Consider the following 25,702-nt stretch of genomic DNA (forward strand, 5'->3'; position numbering starts at 1 on the left):
CGAATACATGAGTCATAGACTTCACGTAGCTTTAACTTTTTTTTAGTCAAATTGTTGTGCTCCAGTGCAAAAACCACATATCTGTATTTATACCCATCTTCTCTCTCACATTTCTTAATCCAAAATCATTCTTCTAAAAAATATTTCATTACAACGATGTCGAAGTGGCTTTTGCATTTGCATTTTCTTTCGCTACTTTTACTCTGTTGCGTCTCCCATGCAAGCATTTTTACTTTAAAAATTCGTTTTACTGGTATTGTGGCCTGTCGTCCCCACCAGATTCAAGCTTTTACACAGTTCTTGAACGAGTTTGACACCCGTGGCTGCAACCACAATGACCACTTTAATGGAGTTTGGTGCGATAACTCGACGGGTGCCATCACAGTGCTACAGCTAAGGGACTGTCTCCGTGGAACTCTGAAGCCCAGCAGCAGCCTATTCGGGTTTCATCAGCTTCGTTACATTGATCTCCACAAAAATAACTTTACCTCCTCTTCACTCCCTTCCGAGTTTGGAAATCTCAAAAGATTAGAGGGTTTGTTTCTTTCCTCTAATGGCATCCTCGGCCAAGTTCCTTCCTCATTCAATAACCTAAGCATGCTTTCTCAATTAGACATTTCCTATAACAAGCTCACTGGTGATTTCCCACTTGTGCGGAGTCTAAGCAAGCTCGCTGTTTTAGACCTTTCATATAACCACTTATCCGGAACTCTCAATCCCAACAGTAGTCTCTTTGACTTGTACCACCTACGTTACCTTGACCTCTCTTTCAACAACTTTAGTTCCTCACTCCCTTCCAAATTTGGCAACCTCCACAGATTAGAGTACTTGTTTCTTTCCTCTAATGGGTTTTCTGGTCAAGTTCCTTCCACAATTAGTAACCTGACCCGGTTAACTAACTTGCAGCTTGACCAAAACAAGCTCAATAGTAGTTTCCCACTTGTACAGAATTTAACCAACCTCTCCGCAATAGACCTTTCAAATAATAATTTTTTTGGAGTCATTCCTTCTTCTCTCCTCACTCTACCTTTCTTATCAAAACTTTATTTGCGTGGAAACAATCTTGCTGGTTCATGTACCTTGGGGTTAACCATTTTGAAGGAAAAATCCTAGAGTCTATCTCAAAGCTCACCAATCTTATGTATCTTGACCTTTCTTTCCTAAACACAAGCTACCCAATAGACTTAAACCTCGTCTCCTCCCTAAAATATTTGAAGTCTCTCGATCTTTCCGGCAACAGTATATCTGCGGACAGTTTAAGTTCAGATTCATACATCCCGTTGACCCTGGAAATGTTGGCCTTGGCGTACTGCGATATCAAGGAGTTCCCGAGCATCTTAAGGACCCTTAAGAAGTTGGAGTATATAGACATATCCAGCAATAGACTGGAAGGGAAATTCCCTGAGTGGTTATGGAGCCTTCCTCGTCTGAGGTCAATGGTCCTTCGAAATAATTCTTTTACAGGTTTCCAAGGTTCGGCAGAAAGATTAGTAAATTCATCAGTGAGGTTATTATTTCTGGATTCAAACAAGTTTGAAGGAGCCTTTCCTAATCTACCACTCTTTATCAAAGTCATCAATGCGGGCAGAAATAATTTTACTGGTCCGATACCTCATTCAATATGCAACAAAAGCTCTCTCACTGATATTAATCTATCTTATAACAACTTTACTGGTCCCATTCCTCAATGTTTGAGTAATTTGGAACTTGTGTATCTCCGGAACAACAACCTCGAAGGAAGTATCCCCGATGTGTTTCGTGTCGGTGCCTCTCTACGGACACTCGATGTTAGCTATAATGAATTAACAGGGAAGCTTCCAAGGTCTCTTTTGAATTGCTCATCTCTTAAGTTTCTAAGCGTTAGAAACAACAAAATTGAAGACACGTTTCCGTTCTGGCTCAAAGCTTTACCGAATTTGCAAGTCCTTACCCTTCAATCAAACAGATTTTGTGGTGCTATATCTCCTCCTCGTCAAGGCCCTCTCGGGTTTCCTGAGCTGCGGATATTTGAGATATCTGATTACTTTGTGAATTGGAAAGCATCATCAAGCCCAATGAATGAGTATGGGGGTTTATATATGGCATACGAGACGGTTTTCTACGAACAAGTCGCCTATGGGTATATGTATATGGATTATATGGATTTACAATACAAAGGTTTACACATGGAGCAAGCGAATGTTCTCACTTCCTTTGCCACCATTGATTTCTCTGGGAACAGACTGGAAGGACAGATTCCTGAATCTATTGGTCTTTTGAAGGCACTGATTGCGCTCAACCTATCGAACAACGCCTTCTCAGGCCATATTCCTCTGTCTGTGGCCAATCTTAAGGAGCTCGAGTCACTAGACATGTCAAGAAACCAACTCTCGGGGACTATTCCTAATGGACTCGGGAGCCTCTCGTTTTTGGCGTTCATAAATGTCTCATAACCAACTCAAGGGTGAAATACCACAAGGTACACAGATTACTGGGCAAGCTAAATCCTCCTTTGAAGGGAATGCAGGGCTTTGTGGTCTCCCTCTGGATGACACTTGCTTCAGCACTAGTGCACCTCCGTTGCAACACCATGAGCAAGAAGACGATAAAGAAGAAGAAGAAGTGTTGAACTGGAAAGCAGTGGCAATAGGGTACGGGTCTGGAGTGTTGCTTGGATTGGTAATAGCACAAGTCATTGCTTCATACAAGCCGGAGTGGCTCGCCAAGATGTTTTGTCTAAATAAACGCAAAAACCGTTAGGACTATTTCGTTTTTTAGTTTTATCCTTTGGTTGTCTGTCAAGTTTTTGTTGGTCTTGTAATTAAAGTTTCTTTTGTGTTTGTTTTATCTTTGTCAGATGCTTTGTTCTATTTGTTTTAATGGCGAATTTTCTGTTTACGTGTGGTTTGTTACACCAACTCTAGCTAAGTAATAAAAATGTCTTTTGATGTAAAAAAAAAGAAATTAAAAAAATGTGATTTTGAATAATAATATATGCATCATATTAACTCACAAACGTCTGTGCATGGCACTATCAGATTTATCCTCCGTGTTAATTTGTTTTCACACCGTAGATAATATATACATAGGTCAATTAATTTAGTTAGCATCATCAAAGAAACAATAATTAGGAGACTGAAAGAAACAGCACAAACTCAACAGTAGATCTTTGATTAGAAATTAAAGAATTTCAGGTCATCACCACGAGCACAAAGACCTAATGTACATATACAAACCCCAACAGCGTGATTAATTCTGGTAAATGGTTCTATTTGAAAGAGTTTGATCACAATTTAAATCTTACCCTCTTAATTAGAAGTTTTGTCTTGTCTTAATATTTTCTTGAATAGCTTAAAGAGGCCCGTAGACTATGCCATAAGTCACCAGTCAAGTCAGCCCACAAAACTGAACACAAAATCCTCGAAACTCCCACTCCTTACCTTACTCACACGGTACGTGTGTGACACGTCTATGGTCAAATATCAATCGGTAAGTAACTTATGCTCCAAAATTTGCGGTAAATGTGTTTATCCTCCTGTAGTTGGAGAATTTTGATAAAGAAATCTGAAAAGAAAAAAAATCATCTCGATCATGTTTTTATTTAATTATTTTGCTTAGCATAACGTTTTTTTGTTCCGTTTATAGCGATCTTTTGTTACCTAAACCACAACGTGATCACTTTACCGATACACAAACAAGACAAAACAATGACAGTTCTTAAATCAATCACTATAAGAGCTACCTATATACGTCTCCGATCCACAAGCTGACAAATGTATCCACGTGTTTTTCGTTATATTAATTAGTTTATTTGTGTAATATGAACACATGTGAGGAGCTTTGACCTGATTAATTCCAATTACAGACTATACGTTTATTTCTGTAATATGAACACATGTTAGCTATTTAGCGGTTATTTTCTTCAAGGTCGATCCAATACGAAGACTTCACTGTCATAGCTCTAACTTCTTCTAAGTCGAGTTGTGCTAAAATGCAATACTAAATATCTTTATTTATACCAATCACTTCTCTCTCACTTTTCTTAAACCAAAATATTTCTTCTTAAGAATATTTCATGACGACCATGTCAGAATTGCATTTTTTTATCTCGCTAATCTTTCTCTGTTGTGTCTCCCCTTCAATTTTATCCACTTTAAATAATCTTGATGGTCTTGTTTCTTGCCGTCCCCACCAAATTGAAGCCTTTACGCAGTTCAAGAACGAGTTTGACACCCGTGGTTGCAACCATAGTGACCCCTCTAATAGCGTCTGGTGCGATAGGTCGACGGGTGCGGTCACGAAGCTACGACTCAGAGCCTGTCTCAGTGGAACTCTGAAGCCCAACAGTAGCCTCTTCCGGTTTCATCAGCTTCGTTTTCTTGATCTCTCTAACAACAACTTCATCTCCACTTCACTCCCTTCCGAGTTTGGCAATCTCAACAAATTAGAGGTCTTGTTTCTTTACTCTAGTGGCTTCCTTGGTCAAGTTCCGTCCTCATTTAGTAACCTAAGCATGCTTTCCGTTTTGGACCTTAACGATAACGAGCTCACTGGTAGTTTTCCACCTGTACGAAATCTAAGCAAGCTCTCCTCTTTAGACCTTGCCTATAATTACTTGTCTGGAAAATTGAGTCCCAACAGTAGCCTCTTTGAGTTCCACCACCTAAGTTACCTTGATCTCAGTTACAACAACTTCAGTTCCTCAGTCCCTTCCGAATTTGGCAAGCTCAAAAAATTAGCGTTTTTGGATCTTTCCACTAATAACTTCCTCGGCAAAGTTCCTCCCACAGTTAGTAACCTAACCGGGTTAACTGATTTGTACCTTGACCAAAACAAACTCACTGGTACTTTCCCATATGTACAAAATCTAACTAAACTCTTCTATATAGGACTTTCCTATAATCAATTTACTGGAACCATTCCTTCTTACCTCTTTACTTTGCCAATCTTATCAACTCTTGATCTTCGTGAAAATCATCTTTCCCATTCTATTGAAGTTTCTAACTCCTCTATCTCATCCTCTAGGCTCGAAAATCTGCACCTTGGGAACAACCAATTTGAAGGAAAAATCCTAGAGCCTATCTCAAAGCTCACCAACCTCAAACTTCTCGACCTTTCTTTCCAAAACGCAAGATACCAGGACCAGATTGACTTAAACCTCTTATCTTCTCTTAAATCATTGGTGAAACTCGATTTTTCTGGTAGCAGTATATCTCAAGCCAGTTTAAGTTCAGAATCATATATCCCATTGACCTTAGAATCCTTGTTCTTGTCATACTGTGACATCAGCGAGTTCCCAAACATATTGAAGACCCTTGAGAGGCTGAAGCATATAGATATATCCAACAATAGAATCCAAGGAAAAATTCCTAAGTGGTTATGGAGCCTTCCTCGTCTGGAAACATTGAGTATTACAAATAATTATTTCAATGGTTTCCAAGGTTCAGCCGAAGTCTTAAAAAATTCATCACTGCATGTTTTATTTCAAGATTTCAACTATTTTGAAGGACCACTTCCTAATTTACCACTCTCTATGGAACTCTTCTCTACGAGTTATAATAATTTCATAGGCGAGATACCTCTTTCAATCTGCAACATTAGGTCTCTCGCTTCTCTTGATCTATCCTACAACAACTTCACCGGACAAATTCCTCAATGTCTGAGTAATTTGGCAGTTGTGAAATTGAGGAAGAACAACTTGGAAGGAAGTATTCCTCACGTGTTCAATGCTGGTGCCTCTCTACGGACACTCGACATTGGCTTCAATCGATTAACAGGGAAGCTTCCAAGGTCTCTTGTAAATTGTACATCTCTAAGGTTTCTAAGCCTTGATAACAACAACATCAAAGACACGTTTCCTTTCTGGCTCAAGGCTTCACAGAATTTGCAAGTCCTTACCCTCCGTTCAAACAAATTTTATGGTCCAATATCTCCTCCTCATCAAGGTCCTCTTGGCTTTCCAGAGCTGCGGATATTTGAGATTGCTAACAATAAGTTTACTGGAAGCTTACCACCAACTTACTTTGTCAATTGGAAAGCCTCATCACTCACCATGAATCAAGATGGCGGTTTATATATGGGATACGAGGAGAAGCTATATGGTGAAGTCAGCTATGATTATACGGATACTATAGATTTGCAATACAAAGGTCTACACATGGAGCAACAGAGGGTCCTCACTTCATACGCCACCATTGATTTTTCTGGGAACAGACTTGAAGGACAGATTCCTGAATCCATTGGTCTCTTGAAGGCACTGATTGCACTCAACTTATCAAACAACGCCTTCACAGGCCATATTCCTCTGTCTTTGGCCAATCTTAAGGAGCTCGAGTCACTAGACATGTCAAGAAACAAACTGTCAGGGACTATTCCTAATGGACTCGGGAGCCTAGTACATAAATGTGTCTCATAACCAACTCCAGGGTCAAATACCACAAGGAGCACAAATCACTGGGCAATCTAAATCCTCTTTTGAAGGGAATGCAAGGCTTTGTGGTCTGCCTCTGGATGAAACTTGCTTCAGCACTAGTTCACCTCCGATGCAACACCATAAGCAGGAAGACGAAAAAGAAGAAGACGAAGAAGTTTTGAACTGGAAAGAAGTGGCAATAGGGTATGGATCTGGAGTGTTGCTTGGATTGGTAGTAACACAAGTCATTGCTTCATACAAGCCGGAGTGGCTCGCCAAGATAATTTGTCTGAATAAACGCAGAAACCGTTAGGACTTTCTCGGTTTTTAGTTTTATTTTGCGGATGTGTCAAGATGTTGTTGGTCTTGTATTGAAGTTTCCTCTTTTTATTAGATGTTTTTGTTCTCTTTGTATTTCTATATAGTAAGTATGGTGAATTTTACGTGTGCTTTGTTACACCAATTCTAGTTAATTAGTAAATTTTGATGTTAAAAAGAAAAGAAAAATGTCGCTGCAACACAATGAGATTTATCCGCCGTGTTAATTTGTTTTCACACGGTAGATAATATACATAATCGTAACAAATATATTGTGGGTTAATTCATTTAGTTAGTATAATCCAAGAAAAGAAAAAAAATAAGGGGACTGATGAAACAGCAGACACTCAAACATTAGAATTTGTATTACAAATTAAAGAACCAGGTCCACGAGCACAAAACCTAATCTATATATGCAAACCCCAACAGCTTGATTAATTCTGACAAATGGTTCTACTTTGAAAGAGTTTGATCATGATATTATCTTATATTCTGATCAGATTAATGAAATAATCTTACAAACGAGATTAGATAAATTTTATGAGTTTAAAATATGGTAAATAATAAGTAAAATGAAATGGTATTTGGTTACTTTTGGAAACATTCAAAACGTCCAACGTAAATACAGTATGTAGTATGTACCATGATTGATGGTGAGTTGGTTCATGGTTGGTGACTATAAAACTTTGTATATATTAACTAAGTTGAAAAATGTATTAATAGATGAATGTCTAATCCAAATACTCAGTATTTACAAGTGTAACACCTTGACACAAACTGTTGTATCACATAAAAGAAAAAACAATTCAATAGTTAAAACTTAAAACTTATATGTATATAAACTTAAAACTTAATTATTAAATGCATAGTTAATTGGTTATAAACTTATAGTTAATCCGGATACAGTTTTGATCACAATAAATAAATCAAACTTATAGAAGCAGTCTCCCATACAAAAATTTAAATCTTGCCATGTTAACTTTTGTCCTCTCAGGCTCTTAATATTTTACTTAAAGGCCCAAAGACTACGTGCTATAATAGTCAGCCCACAAAATCCTCGAAACTCCCTGTCCCTTACCTTTACTCACACGTTACCTGTACGTGTCTGTGAGTCTGTGACACGTCTAGGGTCAATATCAATTGGTAACTTATACTCCAGAATATGTGGCAGTGGATCTTTACACATCCCCTTATGTACGTATCTGTAAATTTGCTCAACCTCCTATGGACAATTTGGATAGAGAGAAATATGAAAATAGCATCCCCATCATGTTGTTATTTAAGTCCTTTGCTTAGCACAACATTTCTTGTTCGGTTTAACGATCTTTTATTACCTAAATCTCAACGTGATCCATTTGCTACTTCTTCTTTGTAAAGCACTATAAGAGCCACAGACGTCTCTCCACAAGCTGACAAACGTATCCAATGTGTTTGTCATTATGTTAATATATTTCTGTAATTTGTACACATGTGAGGAGTTTCAAACTGATTAATTCCACTTACAAGCTATACGTTAGAAATTTTAAACTAACGTGGATTACACTTCATGACTTGAGTCGCTCTTATTTATAAAACTTTTCTTTAAGCCAGAATACAAAGACTTCACATAGCTTTAACTTCTTCTAAGTCAAGTTGTGCTCCAATGCAAAACTAAATATCTTTATTTATACCCATCTTCTCTCTCACTTTTATTCAACCAAAAGCATTCTTCTTAATAAGGTTTCATGATGACGACCATGTCGGAATCACTTTCGCGTTTGCATTTTCTCTTCCTGCTCTTACTCTGTTGTGTCTCCCCTTCAAGCTTCTATACTTTACAAAATCCTGTTGTTGGCCTTGTTTCATGTCACCACCACAAGATTCAAGCCTTCACGCAGTTCATGAACGAGTTTGACACCCGTGGTTGCAACCACAATGACTCTTTTAATGGAGTATGGTGCGATAAATTGACGGGTGCGGTCACGAAGCTACAGCTCAGGGATTGTCTCAGTGGAACTCTGAAGCCAAACAGTAGCCTCTTTGGGTTTCATCACCTCCGTTATCTTGATCTCTCTCAAAACAAATTCACCTCCGCTAAACTCCATTCCGAGTTTGGCAATCTCGACAAATTAGAGGTTTTATCTCTTTCCTTTAATGGCTTCCGTGGCCAAGTTCCTTCCTCATTTAGTAACCTAAACATGCTATCCATTTTAGACCTTTCCCATAACGAGCTCACCTGTAGTTTTCCACTTGTCCGAAACCTAAGCAAGCTCTCCTATTTAGACCTTTCCCATAACGAGCTCATCGGTAGTTTTCCACTTGTCCGAAACCTAAGCAAGCTCTCCTATTTAGACCTTTCCCATAACGAGCTCATCGGTAGTTTTCCACTTGTCCGAAACCTAAGCAAGCTCTCCTATTTAGACCTTTCCTATAATCACTTGTCTGGAAAACTGAATTCCAACAATAGCCTCTTTGGGCTGCACCACCTTCGTTACCTTGATCTTGGTTTCAACAACTTCAGTTCCTCACTCCCTTCCGAATTTGGCAATCTCAACAAATTAGAGGTCTTTACTCTTACCTCTAATGACTTTTCTGGTAGAATTTTCCCCACAATTAGTAACTTGACCCGGTTAATTGAGTTGCGCCTTGACCTAAATAAGTTCACTGGTAGTTTCCCACCTGTACAAAATCTAACTAAGCTCTCCATTCTAGCACTTGGATATAATCAATTCACCGGGACCATTCCTTCGTACCTCCTCACTTTGCCTCTCTTATCAGTTCTTGATTTGCGAGATAATCATCTCTTTGGTTCTATTGAAGTTTCTTCTAACTCCTCAACCTCATCCAGGCTCGAGGTCATGTTGATTGGGGTTAACCAATTTGAAGGAAAAATCCTAGAGCCTATCTCAAAGCTCATTAACCTCAGGGTGCTCGACCTCTCTTTCCTAAACACCAGCTACGTGATTGAATTAAACCTCTTATCTTCTCTCAAATCTTTGGTGAATTTCGGTATTTCGGGCAGCAGTATATCTCAGGCCAGTTTGAGGTCAGATTCAAGCATCCCGTTGACCATCGAGTCGTTGGGTTTGTCGGGATGTGGCATCAAAGAGTTCCCAAACATTTTGAAGACCCTTCCGAAGTTGACGATTTTAGATTTATCCAAAAATAGAATCAAAGGGAAAATCCCTGAGTGGTTATGGAGCCTTCCTCGTCTCAGCATAGTAGATATTGCAGATAATTCAATCAATGGTTTCCCTGAGTGGTTCGGCGGAAGTTTTAGTAAATTCATATGTGCAGACATTGATTTTGGATGGAAACAGTTTTGAAGGATTACTTCCTGATCTACCACTCTCTATCACCGTCTTCTCAGCAGAGGTTAATAGTTTCGAGGGAGAGATACCTCTTTCAATCTGCAACAGAAGCTCTCTTGCTTTTCTTGATCTATCTGACAACAAGTTAAGCGGTCCAATTCCTCAATGTTTGAGTAATTTCGAACTTGTGTATCTTCAGAACAACAACCTGGAAGGAAGTATCCCTGGCGCGCTCTGTGCCGATGCTTCTCTACGGACACTCGATGTTAGCTATAATCAATTAACAGGGAAGCTTCCAAGGTCTCTTGTAAATTGCTCATCTCTCAAGTTTCTAAACGTCAGAAACAACAGAATTGAAGACACGTTTCCGTTCTGGCTCAAAGCTTTACCGAATTTGCAAGTCCTTTCCCTTCGCTCAAACAAATTTTATGGTCCAATATCTCGTCCTCATCAAGGTCCTCTCGGGTTTCCTGATCTGCGAATATTTGAGATAGCTGACAATAGATTTACTGGAAGCTTGCCACAAAGTTACTTTGTGAATGAATACGAGGGTTTATATTTGATATACCAGAAGGACCTGTACGGTGGAGGAACCTATGGATTTATGGATTTAATAGATTTGCAATACAAAGGTCTATCTATGGAGCGATCAAGGGTTCTTACTTCTTATGTCGTCATTGATTTTTCTGGTAACAAGCTTGAAGGTCAGATTCCTGAAACCATTGGTCTCTTGAAGGCGTTGATTGCACTCAACTTATCGAATAACGCCTTCACAGGCCATATTCCTCTATCTTTGGTCAATCTTAAGGAACTCGAGTCACTAGACATGTCAAGAAACCAACTCTCAGGGACTATTCCTAATGGACTGGGGAGCCTCTCGTTTTTGGAGTACATAAATGTGTCTCATAACCAACTCACAGGAGAAATACCACAAGGGCCACAGATCATGGGGCAACCTGAATCCTCCTTTGAAGGGAATGCTGGTCTTTGTGGTTTTCCATTGGAGGAGACTTGCTTTGGGAGTAATACGCCACCAACACAGCAGCCCAAAGAAGAAAACGAGGAAGAGGAACAAGTGTTGAGCTGGAAAGCAGTGGCCATAGGATATGGACCTGGAGTGTTGGTTGGATTAGCAATAGCACAACTAATTTCCTTATACAAGCCGGAGTGGCTCGCAAAGATAATTGGTCCGAAGAAGCGCATAAACCGTTAGGACTGTTTCAGTTTGGGTTTGATCCTTCAATGTATGTCAAGTGGTTGTGTTGGTTTTGTATTGAACTATTTCCTTGTGTTTGTTGTGTAAGCTTTATCTAATATTTGTTTTCTTTCCTTTTTTTTTTTCTGTGAAATAAGAATGGTGACTTCTCAGTTGTCATATTCACATGTACATCTAAGTTTATCTCATGAGAAAAACGGCAGAGGCAGGCATATGAGTATCTAATTAGGGTTTATACCGTGTTAGTTTGTTTTCACAATCATCGTTCCATCCATTTTGTTAGCATCAACAAAAGTAAAATAATAATACGATTGAAGGAAACAGCAAAAAAACTCAATATTAGATTTTAGATTACAAAAAAAAACAAAAATTCACCATGAGGACAAAGACCTACTCTATATATAAGCAAACCCCCAACAGCTTACATCTCTTTCCAAACATTCAACCTAAAGGATGATTTCGCAGTACTACAGAGTAACAGTATTTCTTTTTCGTAACGAAATCGAATGAAGATATGTAGACAGACTGCATTAACAAAACGAAAGGGAAGGGCATATACCAGGAAACGTTCCAATCAGCTTAACGGAGCAATATGGGGCTGGTAATCTCGCAACATATTCTTCTTAATCTTTTTAAGTTTTAGGTACACTTGAAGCCAGGACAAACCGAGAGGATGATGATGAGAACCAAGGCCATGATGATACCAAAGACAATGAGCTTTATTTTCATGTTGTCATACCACATCTTTCTTTTCAGTTTCGTTCCTTGCGTTCTGAAATCTTGTGCCTGTAGAAATTGGAAATATAAGAGCGTTAGAACTTGGCAGCCATTTCATGCTTATGTTCATCAAAAAAAAGAAGAGGATCAGACACATTTGAGTGAATGGTAAGTAGTGACCTGTGAACGAAGGTCCTCAGTTTTGTCAACTAGAAGCTCAATTTTCTCACCACGGTCAAGGACCTGCAAATGGATGAATTACATAAAGCTCTAAGTCAGTTTCGCAGAAGCGTGTCACTTGTACCTTAAATGGCAGAGGAATTGAAAAATATACTCAAAATTAATGATAAAGAATCGTTAGATTGTCATGGATACACAAATTAATCAGACCTTCTCGATGTTCTCCATCATAACACCCTTCACCTCTGTAACTTGAGCCTTAACCTTGGCAAGTTTACTAATCTCTTCAGGATGATCCACACAGTACTGCATGTGCTCCTTCAGTTTAGACCTGAAGGTTCATCAAACTTTATTTTAAAAAACGTATCCACAGAGACTAAAAGAAGAAACTTTTATGTCTGATGGTCGTGTGCTACAAAGTACCCAAACTCTCTGTTCAAGCTGTTGGCTTTAGCAGTGGTAGCCTTACCACCACCATATCTCTTGCTAAAATCCTCCTTGACTCTCTCCAAGAAAGCCATTGGAATCTGCCTCCCAACAGATTCAACAGCCACAACACAATATGCTACACCACAAATAAAGACAAATATGAGATAATCGCCATTACAAAATACAAATCAGTTGAGTATTTGATCATAATGTATAAAAAGCTCAACCAAATCAGAACACCAAAAAACAGAGATCCAAATAAATAAATAAAACATTAACCGAAGCAGAACGATCATATAACTCTATACACGCGAATAGATCCAAAGTACGCCTACCAAAAGAGCGAAACGGAAACTAAATTGTGACGTGTGATGTGAAGAGATAGAGACGAAGAAGAGACTCACTGAAGCCATTTACGACGAGGTAATTGGAGGTATGACCATCGCAGTTGTATGTAAACTTGTTATTCGAAGAAGGAAGCTTCTGGAGGCATTGTGCAGCGACGGAAGTGAAATTCCCTTTGAATTCTGTATACTCGACGAGGATCACCGTACCACGAGCCACGAAGCTGTATATCAAATTCTGTTGTCCCATTGCTTTTTGTGATCCAAACGAAGAAGAAGGAAAAAAAAAAAACCCTAACGCAACCACAAATTCGAGTTTTGAATTTGTGTCAATGAAAGAGAGAAGAGTTTTGTTTGTTTGGCTTTGTGTGTACCGAAGTGAGAAAGATCCAAAATAGAAGGGGAAACCAAATGTATGGAAGAGAGAGATCTAGGGACCACGTAACGTTTTAATTAATGCAGTAATTTAGTAATTTAATTAATTGAAATTTTATGTTTCTATTTTCTAAAAAGGTTGTAAATTCAATGGACCTTTATAAAAAGAAGTGTAATAAATATCTAATGAGGTTCCTGGATTTTAAAGTAAGTTTTGCTATGAAACATCAGAATTATTAAGATTTGTTTATATGTAACCATCTTTATATATCAAGTATGGATGCTTCACGAAAAGAAAAAAAAAACACGAAAAAAAAAATCAAGTATGGATGCTTAAAGTTTGAATCCATGATTTTGACTAACTAAGACCTAATTGTTCCTTATAAATTTATTGAAATTCGTTGTACTAATATGAAATGAACTATCTGTTTTAGGTACGAATTTTTCCTAACTAAAACAACTTCATTGTTTGCGCCACACCTATGTGTTTGTTTCTATTATAAGCAAAATCTATAATCTATATATAGAGGTCAAAATACTGTTGAATTATATATATATATATATATATATATATATAGGCTAGCTGAGCCCATGCATGCTCCAAACGGAGCACATAACGAATACCTTTTTCCTATATGTCATGTGATCGGTTTGGATGTAAACAATTCGAAAATTTTGGTTTTTCGGTTTCTAGAAAATGTAATGGAATTGGACTAAAATAGAAATTTGGTTCGGTTTGCTTTGGTTTGAAAATGATTAAAATTTGGGTCTGTTTGTGAAAACAATTTTGTCAAATTGAAACCGAAGTTCAGAATCGATTCGGTTTGGATTATATTTCCATAAAAGAACAAATGCTCTGGGCTTTCTTAGCCATTACAAATAGTTTTAAAACACTTTTTTGTTAGTGCATGGAAAATATTAAATATGAACGTAGAATATTTGAGGTACACGGGAAGAAGGAGCTTCGCTAGGGGTACTATCTCAGAACATTAAAGCATCATTAAACCAACGTAACCCTCGTGTGAGGTTTTAATCTGAACTGTGTGTATATGTAATATGTGAATGTTTTGTTTTGGAGACATTCATCATCATTGGTTCTTGAGTACTTCTTCCTCTCTCCATCACTTGTGTGTTAGTGTAACAAAACAAAAGCAAATAAACGTAAAAGACATGGAGAATTTTACGAGTTCAGGTTCCAACGTAGAACCCTACATCTTGCCGGGATGATGAAAAACATCCGGTATCCACTAATATACTTGTTTGAAACTCAACCACGCAAACAAAGGATATCATCTTTTTCTTTTCCTGACACAATGATTTCACACAACCTTTTGAACCCATCAGAGACTTTGTTTTCTTAAAGCTATGATGATCTTCGTATCTTTGCAGATTCTTCTAACGAACTTTACGGGAGTTGGTAGGAAACGTCGTCTTGGTCACAGACTCTTGATCTCTGATCCTCTGTCTCCAAAGGTGAAGAAGGGCTGATGCCACATGGCAAATTTTGCGGTCTTTATGCTTTGTAAGTCCCTCAAGCTTTTCCATCATCCTCCTTGGCTCTTTAGGTTTGGGAGTGATATTGATTTTCTTGAGTAACTCTAGTGCGTCAATGCAGCGAGAGGCCTCTAGTTTACCCGAGAGAATGCCCTTAGCGTTGGCCACATCAGCAGCTTTCTTTGCTGCTTCGAACAGCTTTACCATCTCATCCACTTTCTTGTTCTTCAGCTCTTTTTCTGTTGTAGTCTTCTTTGTCAATGAACCGGAATTTGGTACGTAGGCAATATCTTCACGTGGCTTCTTCACCGTACCATCCTCCAAAGCGACACATCTTCTCTTTAGGTTGAGCTGCTTTAGATCATTCTTTGTATCTTTCTTAAAAAATTTCTCTTCCCAAGTCTCAGATTTATGATACTCTTTCTGTTTCAGCACCAAAACGTCGTTCCTTGCTTCTTTCTTAATCTTCTCTGTCTCACGAGTCAATGATCTCTGATCTTCTTTCTTATTCAGTTCCGAGAGTTTGATCGTTTTCTTAATTTCTACCGCTTCAAGAGTTTGATAACTCTCTTCTTTTTTATTCTTCAACAGCGAGATGGTGGTGGCTTCACGAGACATAGATCTCCGTTCGTCCCTCTTCTTCAACGTTGAACACCTTATTAGAACATGCTTCTTCCTCTCTAGACGAGCCTTGGTGAGAGTAGCTTGGAAAGAGTTGTCGCTTCCTTGGGTGTAGATTATCTTTAACCACGAATGAAACAAGGCTTGCGCTGCCTCCCGGATCTTAGGGTTCCTATGACTTCTCAAAGCCTCCAGCTTAGCTATTGATTCAGAATGTTCCATATCCTTCACGGAAAGAGACAGAGACTTCAAGTGCTTCAACATATCGATGCATCGCTCGACTTCGCCTGGCTTCCGTGTATTGTACGTAGCCTTCATTGCAGCAGCACTCAAGTCACGTAAGTCCGATCTCTCTTTGGCAATCCTTACTCTCATCTTTTCTTCGTTCTTGATCATCATGAGTGGCTAGGGTTTCAGTGTATGTTGAAATCGAAATATGGAGGAGATTATGAGAAATAGTGGGAATATATATCTAACTTAGCCTAAACAAATCAGGTTTAGTTTTTTCTTTTAAGACAAATCATATCTATCGGATAACATGAAACCGTAACAAATCCAATAATAAAAAGGAAACATGTAAGAAAAATCCTAATTAACCATACCAGTTTTTCAACCTTTTTTTTTTCTTTCTAATACCACTACAAAAAAACATGGAATTGCCGACTGCAAGTTGCAACTTAAAACACAATCGCTAAATTTAGCGACTGATTTGCAATTGTTTTACTACTAAAATAAAACAGTTGTCAAATAGACGCTAATTCGAGACTGATGCATAATGTCGCAATGTAGTCGCCAATTTGCGACTAGTTTCGAGACCAATTTGACAGTCGCTAAAACTTGCGACTAAGAAGCTACTATTTAGCGACTGGTTTGTTTAATTTAGGCCTTAACAAATTTTGGCCCGTAACAAAACGGCCCAAGCCCAATTCTTATTTGATTTCTTCCTCGAACAAACACTAATCCCTCATTTTTTTCTCAATTGTTTCTTCTTCTTCGAGACGAAACGACGATTGTTTAAGACGAAAACCTCAAAACCCTAGATCTAAATTCCTCTCAGTCGAGAAACCGTAAACCCTTGATGGCTGGAGTAAAGAAAAGAGGAGGAGGAAGAAGAAACCCCTCAAATCGAACCTCTGGAACCTCACAAACGCCGAATCGAAGACCCTCTAATCTTCCCAGCAAGTATGCCTTCACGCCAGCGAACCAGCGAGATCCAGACACTGATTCTCAGGGAATTCCTGTCCCAATCCTCCATCCTCCAGTGAGACCTACCCCTATTTACAGAGACTATCCACCTCCGACAAATCTGTTCCAGAACCCGAGTCAAATTCGAGGAGCATCCCCTTCCAGCGAATCTCCAATCAGGCGTTCTTTTGTTCAACCTCTCGCCTCTCCATCAAATACACCAGAATTCACCGGAGAACTTCGAGAGTCTCCTCATCCTTCAGTCACGAATCAACCTCGGCAGTCTCCTCAAGTCTCGAATCTACGTCGAGAGTCTCCTCAAGTCTCGAATCTACGTCGAGAGTCTCCTCACGTCTCAAATCATCGTCCACCATCTTCTCAACCTCGACCAGCCTCTGCATCGCATCACAGTTCTCAAGCGCAAAACTCACATGAGGAAGACGAAGCAGGTTCTGAGGATGACGGTTTAAGGCAATCAAGTCTCCCAGCTGATGTACTCGCCCAATTACATGACATGCTTGTCCAGCCAGGCCGTGAGTTGTATACCATTGTCCTCTCTCCCACATTAGAGCGTGGAACCACTTGGTAAGATGTTAATTTTTAGTTGATTAGACTGATTATAATTTTTATTAGATTGATTAGAATTTTTAGGTTTGTTTGTGTTTAGGAATGTTAAGAATTTTGTACTCTTGATTTGTTTCTGTTTGAAGGTTTGTTTGATTAGAATTTTACTTTCGATTTGTTTGTTTATGAAGGTTTGGTAAGGACAAGTCAAAACTTACCCGAAAGATTACAAAAGTGTTTACACACAAGTTTGATGGGCCATTTTACAGTTGGGGTTGTGTTTCTAATGAAAAAAGAGAAAGATACTTCTTGGAATTCACCGTAAACCTCTACACGACTGCAATTTGATTTTTCATTTTTAGTTTTTTTTTTGGTTTTTTGATCACTAACCCTAGTCTTCTTTTGTAGAAAACACACACCTGGGATCCCTCACTAACCATTGTGGTTCAAGAAAAGTTCTATGCCATTTTTCAAAACCGTATGAAAGACATGGTTTCCAAGGCAGCAGCTCAGCGAGATCAAGTGAAACCGATCTGGATTGAGAAAACTATTTGGAAAGAAATGTGTGACTATTGGAACACATAAGAAGCCATGGCAAAGAGTGCAACAACTTCAGCAGCTCGAATGTCTGACCGTAATGGTCTTGGCCCTCACAAGCATGTATCAGGGCCGAAGTCTTACTTACAAATAGAACACGAGATGGTGAGTTAACCGTTTCATTGTTTAATTAATTACATCAGATGGTTACTAACGTTTTCATTGTTTAACATTTCAGGAAGTGGAATTGGGGAGACCGCCAACTATTCCTGAAGTTTTCTTCAGGACTCATACCAAAAAAGATGGTACTTTTGTGGATAAGAAAGCGCAAGCAGTTCATGAGGCATATAAGAAAAAATGGGAAGAAAAGTTGGCTGCTCTGGATAATGACGAGTCTTCTGATGGTACTTCACGTCGATCAGAGCTTTCTCACGAGGAGGATGATGAGCTCTTTCTTCAGGTAATTTGCTTCTAGACTAATAAGGTATTAAGTTTTTCATTGTTCAGTAATTATGTTAACTTTTTCTCTCTATTTTGTTTATGCAGTCTACTTTCATAAGCGATAGAGGAACATACTTTGGAGTTGGAAGCCTAGGGAGTTACGTCAACGACAAGCGGAAGTTCCCTGGAAGCTCTTCTTCTTTCACAAGCCTGCAAAAACAGCTTGAAGAAGCTAACCGCAAAATAGAGCAACAAGCAGCTCTACAAGTAGAGCGTGAAGCTGAGGAATCTTGGGTTGAAGCTGAGGCTTTACGGGTTGCATCTGAGCAACAAGCAGAGATCAAACGCTTGGTGAGCTTCCTCAAGACTAACCCAAACTATGTCGCCTTCCTCGAGTCTCAAACCAATGACCTCGATCCTGTTGATGTTCAAAGTTAGGTTCCTTCCCTCATGATCTTAAAAACTTTTGTAGTGGTTGTACTTGTACTCGTGATGGATGTTTTCTAGAACTTATGTATGTTGAAACTTATTTATGGTGAAACTTATGTCTTTGTTTAATTTAATGTTTGTAATGTTTTAGTTATAGTTTTGATAATCTGTTTTCTTATTACAAAATAAAATAATTCAATTCAATCGGATTTTAAAAAAAACATGATAAATTGATAATTAAATAGTACAAAAATAGGCACCGAAACATAAACAAATAAGTAACCAAAACAGTCGCAAATGAGTAACCAAAAAATTCGCTCAAGCGTTGCAATTCAGTCGCTAAATTTAGCGACTGTTTGGCGAGGGAATAGCGATCAATATTATCAGTCGCCAAATAGTAACTCATTGACGACTCTTTAGCGACTGATTATTTTAGCGATGCTCTGTTTAGCGACTACGTATGTCAGTCGGTAATCAGTTGTTACTAAGTAGTTTGCGACTGTTTAGTGACTGTTTTTGTAGTCGGTAATCTCACATTTTCTTGTAGTGATATTTAACACAAATTAAGAAAAGTTTAAACTATATATGTTTGTATTTATTTAATAAATAGTTAATGATTTAAATTCAATGAAAAAACCTTTTAATTTAAGGGTAAAAAAGAAAATTTAGCATTAAAATGCAAATTGAAAATATATAATGACATTCTTTGTGAAACAAACAATTTTCTCTAAAATGATACTATTTGTGAAATAGACGAAGACTTATTATTTTGAATAAAGAAATTAAACATAACTAGTTATTTTGTAGTACTAGATATCGGTATATGATAAAGAGTATATAACAAACGCCTCGTGTTTATTGTTTGAATTAGGTGAATAATCATCGAAGATAAGATTATTACGTGAATGTCAAAGCAGGTGACAAAAAGTTGATGCATATATATATATATATATATATATATATATATATAAATACATAACCTGAGTAATCTTCCAGAAAATTTGTATTTACAGCTAACTAGATCCTAATTTGAGGATACAAAGAAAATAGTAACGTGAATATTAGTTTGAGCCTAATTTGAGGATATTTGAGAAAAGTCTAACTACACTACAAGAAAACAATACGTTTTCCTACTAGCAAAAACGTAGAGATTTGGTAGGAAACAATGTTTTTTGACCGTTTTCCTACAAAAATATTAAGAGGAAATAACCCGAAGGAAACAGATATTAATGAGAATTTGGAAGGAATTATCTTTCAAGTTTCCTACGAAAATACTTTAGAAGAAAAATTCGTAGGAAAAAAGAAAAAAAGGGGAGGGCAGTTTTGTCAAATTTCCTTCCTTACATGCGAAGGAAAGCGTTTCCTTCGGCTTCTCTTCCACTATTTTCCTATAATTTTCCTACGCATCTGTTTTTCCTTCTACACATTTCATTCTATTTTCCTTCACATTTTCACTCAAAGTTCCTTCTAAGATATCCTTCAAGATTCCTTCGAGAGATGCTCCTGTTGTTGGATCGTCATGATTAAGTTCAACAGAAGAGATGCTCCCAACATATGTTTGTTGCATAGGTCCATTTTCTATAACTCCGTGTACTCTTCCTCTTGGGCTTATTTGCGTAACAGTAACCCATGAATCTTGTTTTTGGTAATGCGAGGATAGGGGATGTAACATACTTGGTCACCTTGTGATGCGAGGATGAAAGGGTCATATCTATCAAGTACTCTTGATGTTCTTACTGCAGTAACACCAAATTTATCTACACATACTCCCCTCCCATTACATGGATCATACCAATCACACATGAAAACTATGCATTTCAAATTAATAACTCCTGGGAACTCAACCTCCAATATCTCCTGAAGAACACCATAATATATTACATTACCGGCTTGCGTGCTAATTTCGGAATTGATCGTTGTTCTGTTCTCTCTCTCTCGGAACACTTTGAATGCATATCCACGTGTGTAGTATGTCGGTGAACTTTGAGCAAGCGACAATGGACCATCTACCAACTCTTCTAACCAGGTATGTAATCGCTCACCTTTATTGTTGCATGTGTGCACCTGTTTCAAAATTCGTCCATTATTTTCATGTTATTAAAAAATAAAAAACTAAATATTCCAAAATGCTCACATAGAATTTCATCCATTGTACAAACTCATTCTGTTTTTTTGTGGCAAGTGTTTCCTCATCGTAATGTGGAGAAGATGTTCGCAACTGGTCCATATAAATCCTGGATATACAAGTTTAAAAAACAAATAAATACTTATAATCAAACAATATTAAATACAAAAATTTACATAACTAAACTATACCTCTCATATGGCCATAGTTCCTCACAATTCAACAAAATGTAGGTATGCAAGTGTTTAACTTCAACTTCCGTAAGCCACCTCTTAGTTGGTTTCCCGCTTAACCGCCCAATTTGTGAAAATATATCTGGAACTTGGGTTATGTAATGTGGTTTTTCTCCACCGTCATCGTAACGGCTGGGTTTTCGGCTCTTTGTTTGAACACTTGGGGAAAAGTAATGGGCAGAAAAGTTAGATCTTTCTTCGTTGATGCTTTGAGCAATAATAGAACCTTCCACTTTGCTTAAATTTTTCACCTTCTTTTTCAAGTGAAACATGAATCTTTCGAATGGGTACATCCACCTATACTGCACAGGTCCCCCCAATTCTGCCTCTCTAGGAAGATGTATTGGAAGATGCTCCATCACATCGAAAAAAGAGGGTGGAAATATCTTTTCAAGATTACATATTAGAACTGGTATGTTGTCAGCTAATTGCCTGATACCAGCTGGCGTTAGTGATCTTGTACATAGGTCTCTGAAAAAAGCACTAATACCTGCATTATGCGTATTTCATAGAAAGATATTATTATTTATTGTTTTATAAAAACCAATCATACAAACATCCTGTCAATAAAGGTTACATGCAATAGCTTCATGTTCGTTTTTGGGGAGGAGATTTACAAATGCAAATGGTAGTAATCGTTGCATAAACACATGACAATCATGACTTTTCATCCCTGATAATCGACCTTCTTGGTTATCAACATAATTTCGTAAGTTGGAAGCGTACCCGTCAGGGAACTTAACCTTTCGGACAATCCACCTAAATAATGCATCCTTAGCATCTCCATCTAATCTGAATCTAGGGATTGGACCTCTTCCACTTGATAAGACATGTAAATGAGGCCGATTGCATATTGAAGGCAAGTCTAATATCGATTTGATATTGTCTTTTGTCTTCCCTGGGACATTTAAAACCGTATTCATCAAGTTATCGAACACATTTTTCTTAACGTGCATGACATCTAGATTGTGTCTCAACAAGAGATTTTTCCAATAAGGCAACACCCCGAAGATACTATGTTTGTGCCAATTATGAAATTCTCCATACCCGTCTACTGGATTATGCACACTACCCCCGCAATATGTCTTCTTCTCTGCGCCAAAATCCCTAAGCTGCATCAATAGATTTTCCCCATCTAACTCAGGTGGGGGACCATTAGAAACTACATGGTTTTTCTTAAAACTTTTTTTGTTACGACGATAAGGATGCGACCGTGGTAGGAAACGTCTATGACAATCAAACCAACAGGTCTTTGTTCCATGTTTTAACTGAAATGCATCTGTATTATCCTGACAGTATGGGCATGATAATCGCCCATGCGTTGTCCATCCAGATAACATTCCGTAAGCTGGAAAATCTCTAAAAGTCCACATAAGCACCGCACGCATCATAAAATTTTGCTGCCAGGATACATCATAGGCTTGAACTCCGTGCTCCCATAGAACTTGTAACTCATGAATCAAAGGTTGTAAGAAGACATCAAGAGATCTCTTTGGGTGTTCTGGACCAGGAACAAGGATAGACAGAAATAGAAACTCTCTCTTCATGCACAAAGACAGAGGCAAATTGTAAGATTTGAGAATCAATGGCCATAAAGAATATTGGCGTCCATGTTTCCCAAAAGGGTTAAAACCATCTGTACATAGTCCAAGGTAGACATTCCTACTTTCTTCCGCAAAACTTGGAAAAATTCTCTGAAAATGTTTCCATGCCTCTGCATCTGAGGGATGCGCGATCTCGCCATCAATTGAATGCTCATGGTGCCATCTCATAGCTGCAGCTGTCCGCTCTGCTTGATATAACCTTTTCAACCGATCGGCCAATGGCAAATACCACATATGCTTAAACGCTACTCGGGACCTCCCACTTGTATTTTGAAACCGGGGTTTTCCACAAAATCGACAAGCTAAATACTCTGCGTCTGATTGCCAATAAATCATACAGTTTTCGATACAAACATCGATCATCTGATATGGCAAACCAAGACCAGAAACAAGCTTCTCAATTTCATTATACGAAGCTGGTGAGATGTTGTCTTCGGGTAAAATATCTTTAACAAAATCTGCCCAAGCATCTACACAATTTTCTGCCAAGTTATAATCCGTCTTTATATTCATCATCCTAGTTGCAGCGTATAAAGGAGAATGTCCTTCCTTACAACCTTCATATAAATGACTCTTCGATGCATCTAGCATATCGTAGAATCTTTTGACTTCTAAATTTGGTTCTTCTACTATATTTGCAGGTTCTATAAATTCTTGCATAAGTTCTCTATGTGCATCATGAACCATTTGAACCGTTCCTACACCTCCTTCTTCCAATCTAGATTCTTCTACCCTTTCAGGCACATTTTCACTTGTACTACCCACGTGATAAGCATCAGTTTCTCCATGATAAAACCAAACTTTGTAACTCGACATAATTCCAAGACTATAAATATGTCGCCAGACTAAATCTTTGTCAATGAAGATATTATTATTATAAGATGGACATGGGCATAATATCATACCACTTCTTAAGCAGCTATCCTGATTCATAGCGACGTTCATAAATTCGGTGAGTCCAGCTGCATATTCCCTCGTAAGCATCCCATTCGGATAACATCTTTCTTTGTCCAACCACGTGCGAAAATTATTTATTTTTCTGTAAATATTTAAAGAAAAAGTTTAAATCGTAGAAGAAAAATCTTGTTTTTGAAATAATAGATAGGCCAGAGCTATAAATGTTTTTGTTGTCTGGGATTTAAGATAGGCAATGGCTGTCTTATATAGAAAAACAACTTCGAATCTTTCCGATTGATTGATTGCCCATTTGGTTTTGTTTTGGCTTGTTTATCTAAACAACTATTATACGAATCTTCTTTCGAATAATAAGTTTGGTAGGAAACCCGAAGGAATATTTCCTTTTATATTCCTTCGGCCTATAATCCCTCTATATTCCTTCCGATTGCTTTCAACTTTTCCTTCGTAGCGATTCTCGTAGGAAAATGAGAATAAAATTTCCTTCCGAATTCCTTCTCCTGTTTTACTTTCAATAACGTATCGAGTTTCCTTCACTTTTTCCTTCGAATTTGTTTTCCGACGGATTTTCGAAATAAATATTCTTCTCATTTCTCTTCTCTTTTTCCGTAAGAATTTTTTTTCTTATTTTCTTCGACAATTTTTTATTCGTCAAAAAGCAGAAAGATTTCTGAAGGAAAATAGTCCTACGAAAATTTTTGTAGGAAATTTGGTAGGAAAACGTATTGTTTTCTTGTAGTGCTATGATTAATACTCCCCATATGAACTTTGAAACACGTAAAAAATGAAGACCATTTTACCACCTAGTTACATATATGTAACGCTGTGCATTTATTATGTCATGATCATTGTTTAAATATGTTTAACCTTTTTTCTTCCGTGTAAAAGAGATGTCTATATTATGCATATTTAACCATTTTTATTTTCTTATAAAATGTTAAACTATTTAATATTTATTTACTTAACATATTTTTATAGAATTATTGTATTGATTTACCCTAACTATAATCTGGTAAATGCCTTTGTTAAACAATTTTGATGATTACATATTAAAGATGACGTAATCCCTTCATGTCTTCTAATTAAAGATTATGACCAATACGTAGATATTTTACCACACAAAAATAAAATATATCGAATATCAAGTTTGTAGTTTTTTATTCATAGAGCAAGTGGATTGCAATGCCACATATTTTTTAGGAAAATAATACATTTTGTAAGAAAAATAATTTATTCCTTGTACTTTTTTTTTCCTTAAACGGAACCGACTCGCATTGTTTATGAAAGAAAGAGTAATAACAATGAAACCTAGTTACGTGGGAATGTACAGTAATATTATGTGTTGACCAGAAACATGCAAATCAATTGTTGACTGTGGATTCAGTTTAAGGAAGACCAAAACTGGAACTCGGCTGAGAGTGAGGCGTCACCAACCATGACACTGAAAGAAATGTAATTAGTCGTATTTTTTTTATAATATATACGTATAATAACTGTCACGCAATCTACTAATATATATTTGAAAATTTTCTGAGAGTTTCTAGAACTCAAGCCACGTGAAATTTTTCATAACACACCAAAGAAAAAAAAAGAAAAAAAAAATCGTATGTAAGCAATTTAAATGTCCACATGAACATGAATAGTAACAACTCACAATTCCTTTTGTTACTTTTCTTAAAAACGTTCCTGCTAATATGCTAAATTTTTCATTACTTCGTTTTAAAGAACTGACCAGGAAGAGAGTCTACTACACTATGTCTGAACAAAAGATCAAAGAAAGACAAAAGTTAAAGGCACCGCGTAAAAAAAAATATAAGCCATATATAATTATTTTGTTGTTTTAAGCCATATTGTCATTGTAATATTTGTAACTAGAGCAGGGGTTATCTTCATATTTGTTCCATTGGCAATTTTTTAACTGTTAGATTTTCATCTTTATGTATTTTGCTTTCTTAATTGGATTTTTTTTATTGATAAAAATGATATAAATTTTTGGGGAAAAGTATGTATCCATAAGTAATTAAACTACACCTCATGTATAATGGATTTTCTTAATTATGTTTACTTTTTTGAATAATAAAATGTTTAAAAACTTAGACTAGTTCTCTTTTAGAACATGTTGTTTTGCCATGTAACCATTTTGCAATACACTTATGGCGAATTTTGTGATTACAAAATAGATAATTTATGTAATGTTTTGTAAACATTGAAATGATATTGAACATTAAAATGGTCAATCAATATTTATACAACTTCAAGAATAGTAACATGCTTGATGTAAGCTGTATGGGCAA

The 25,702-nt window shown here is 37.4% G+C and overlaps 6 protein-coding genes and 2 pseudogenes across 6 annotated transcripts; 5 read left to right on the forward strand and 3 right to left on the reverse strand.

The window, feature by feature from the left end:
- On the forward strand, positions 140-2,843 carry LOC104753306 (annotated as a pseudogene).
- Positions 4,013-6,829, forward strand: LOC104753307 (annotated as a pseudogene).
- On the forward strand, positions 8,322-11,328 carry LOC104749595 (receptor-like protein 12). The gene has a single exon (XM_010471260.2). The coding sequence runs from the start codon at positions 9,935-9,937 to the stop codon at positions 11,210-11,212; it is 1,278 nt and encodes a 425-aa protein (XP_010469562.1). The 5' UTR covers positions 8,322-9,934; the 3' UTR covers positions 11,213-11,328.
- LOC104753308 (leucine-rich repeat receptor-like protein kinase PXC2) lies at positions 8,446-9,910 on the forward strand. The gene is made up of 2 exons (XM_010475579.1): positions 8,446-9,772; positions 9,858-9,910. The coding sequence occupies exons 1-2, from the start codon at positions 8,446-8,448 to the stop codon at positions 9,908-9,910; spliced, it is 1,380 nt and encodes a 459-aa protein (XP_010473881.1).
- Positions 11,527-13,135, reverse strand: LOC104749596 (vesicle-associated membrane protein 725-like). Its single transcript, XM_010471261.2, has 5 exons — positions 12,946-13,135; positions 12,536-12,677; positions 12,323-12,443; positions 12,113-12,175; positions 11,527-12,001 (listed from the first exon to the last, which is right to left on the reverse strand). Exons 1-5 carry the CDS (start codon positions 13,133-13,135, stop codon positions 11,855-11,857), a joined length of 663 nt encoding a protein of 220 aa, XP_010469563.1. The 3' UTR covers positions 11,527-11,854.
- On the reverse strand, positions 14,656-15,771 carry LOC104753309. Its single transcript, XM_010475580.1, has one exon. It carries the CDS (start codon positions 15,769-15,771, stop codon positions 14,656-14,658), a length of 1,116 nt encoding a protein of 371 aa, XP_010473882.1.
- On the forward strand, positions 16,454-17,149 carry LOC104753310 (putative uncharacterized protein DDB_G0290521). The gene has a single exon (XM_010475581.1). The coding sequence runs from the start codon at positions 16,454-16,456 to the stop codon at positions 17,147-17,149; it is 696 nt and encodes a 231-aa protein (XP_010473883.1).
- LOC104753311 lies at positions 21,453-23,309 on the reverse strand. The gene has a single exon (XM_010475582.1). The coding sequence runs from the start codon at positions 23,307-23,309 to the stop codon at positions 21,453-21,455; it is 1,857 nt and encodes a 618-aa protein (XP_010473884.1).

The sequence above is a fragment of the Camelina sativa genome, chromosome 16 (assembly GCF_000633955.1).
Source record: "Camelina sativa cultivar DH55 chromosome 16, Cs, whole genome shotgun sequence".
NCBI lineage: Eukaryota > Viridiplantae > Streptophyta > Magnoliopsida > Brassicales > Brassicaceae > Camelina > Camelina sativa.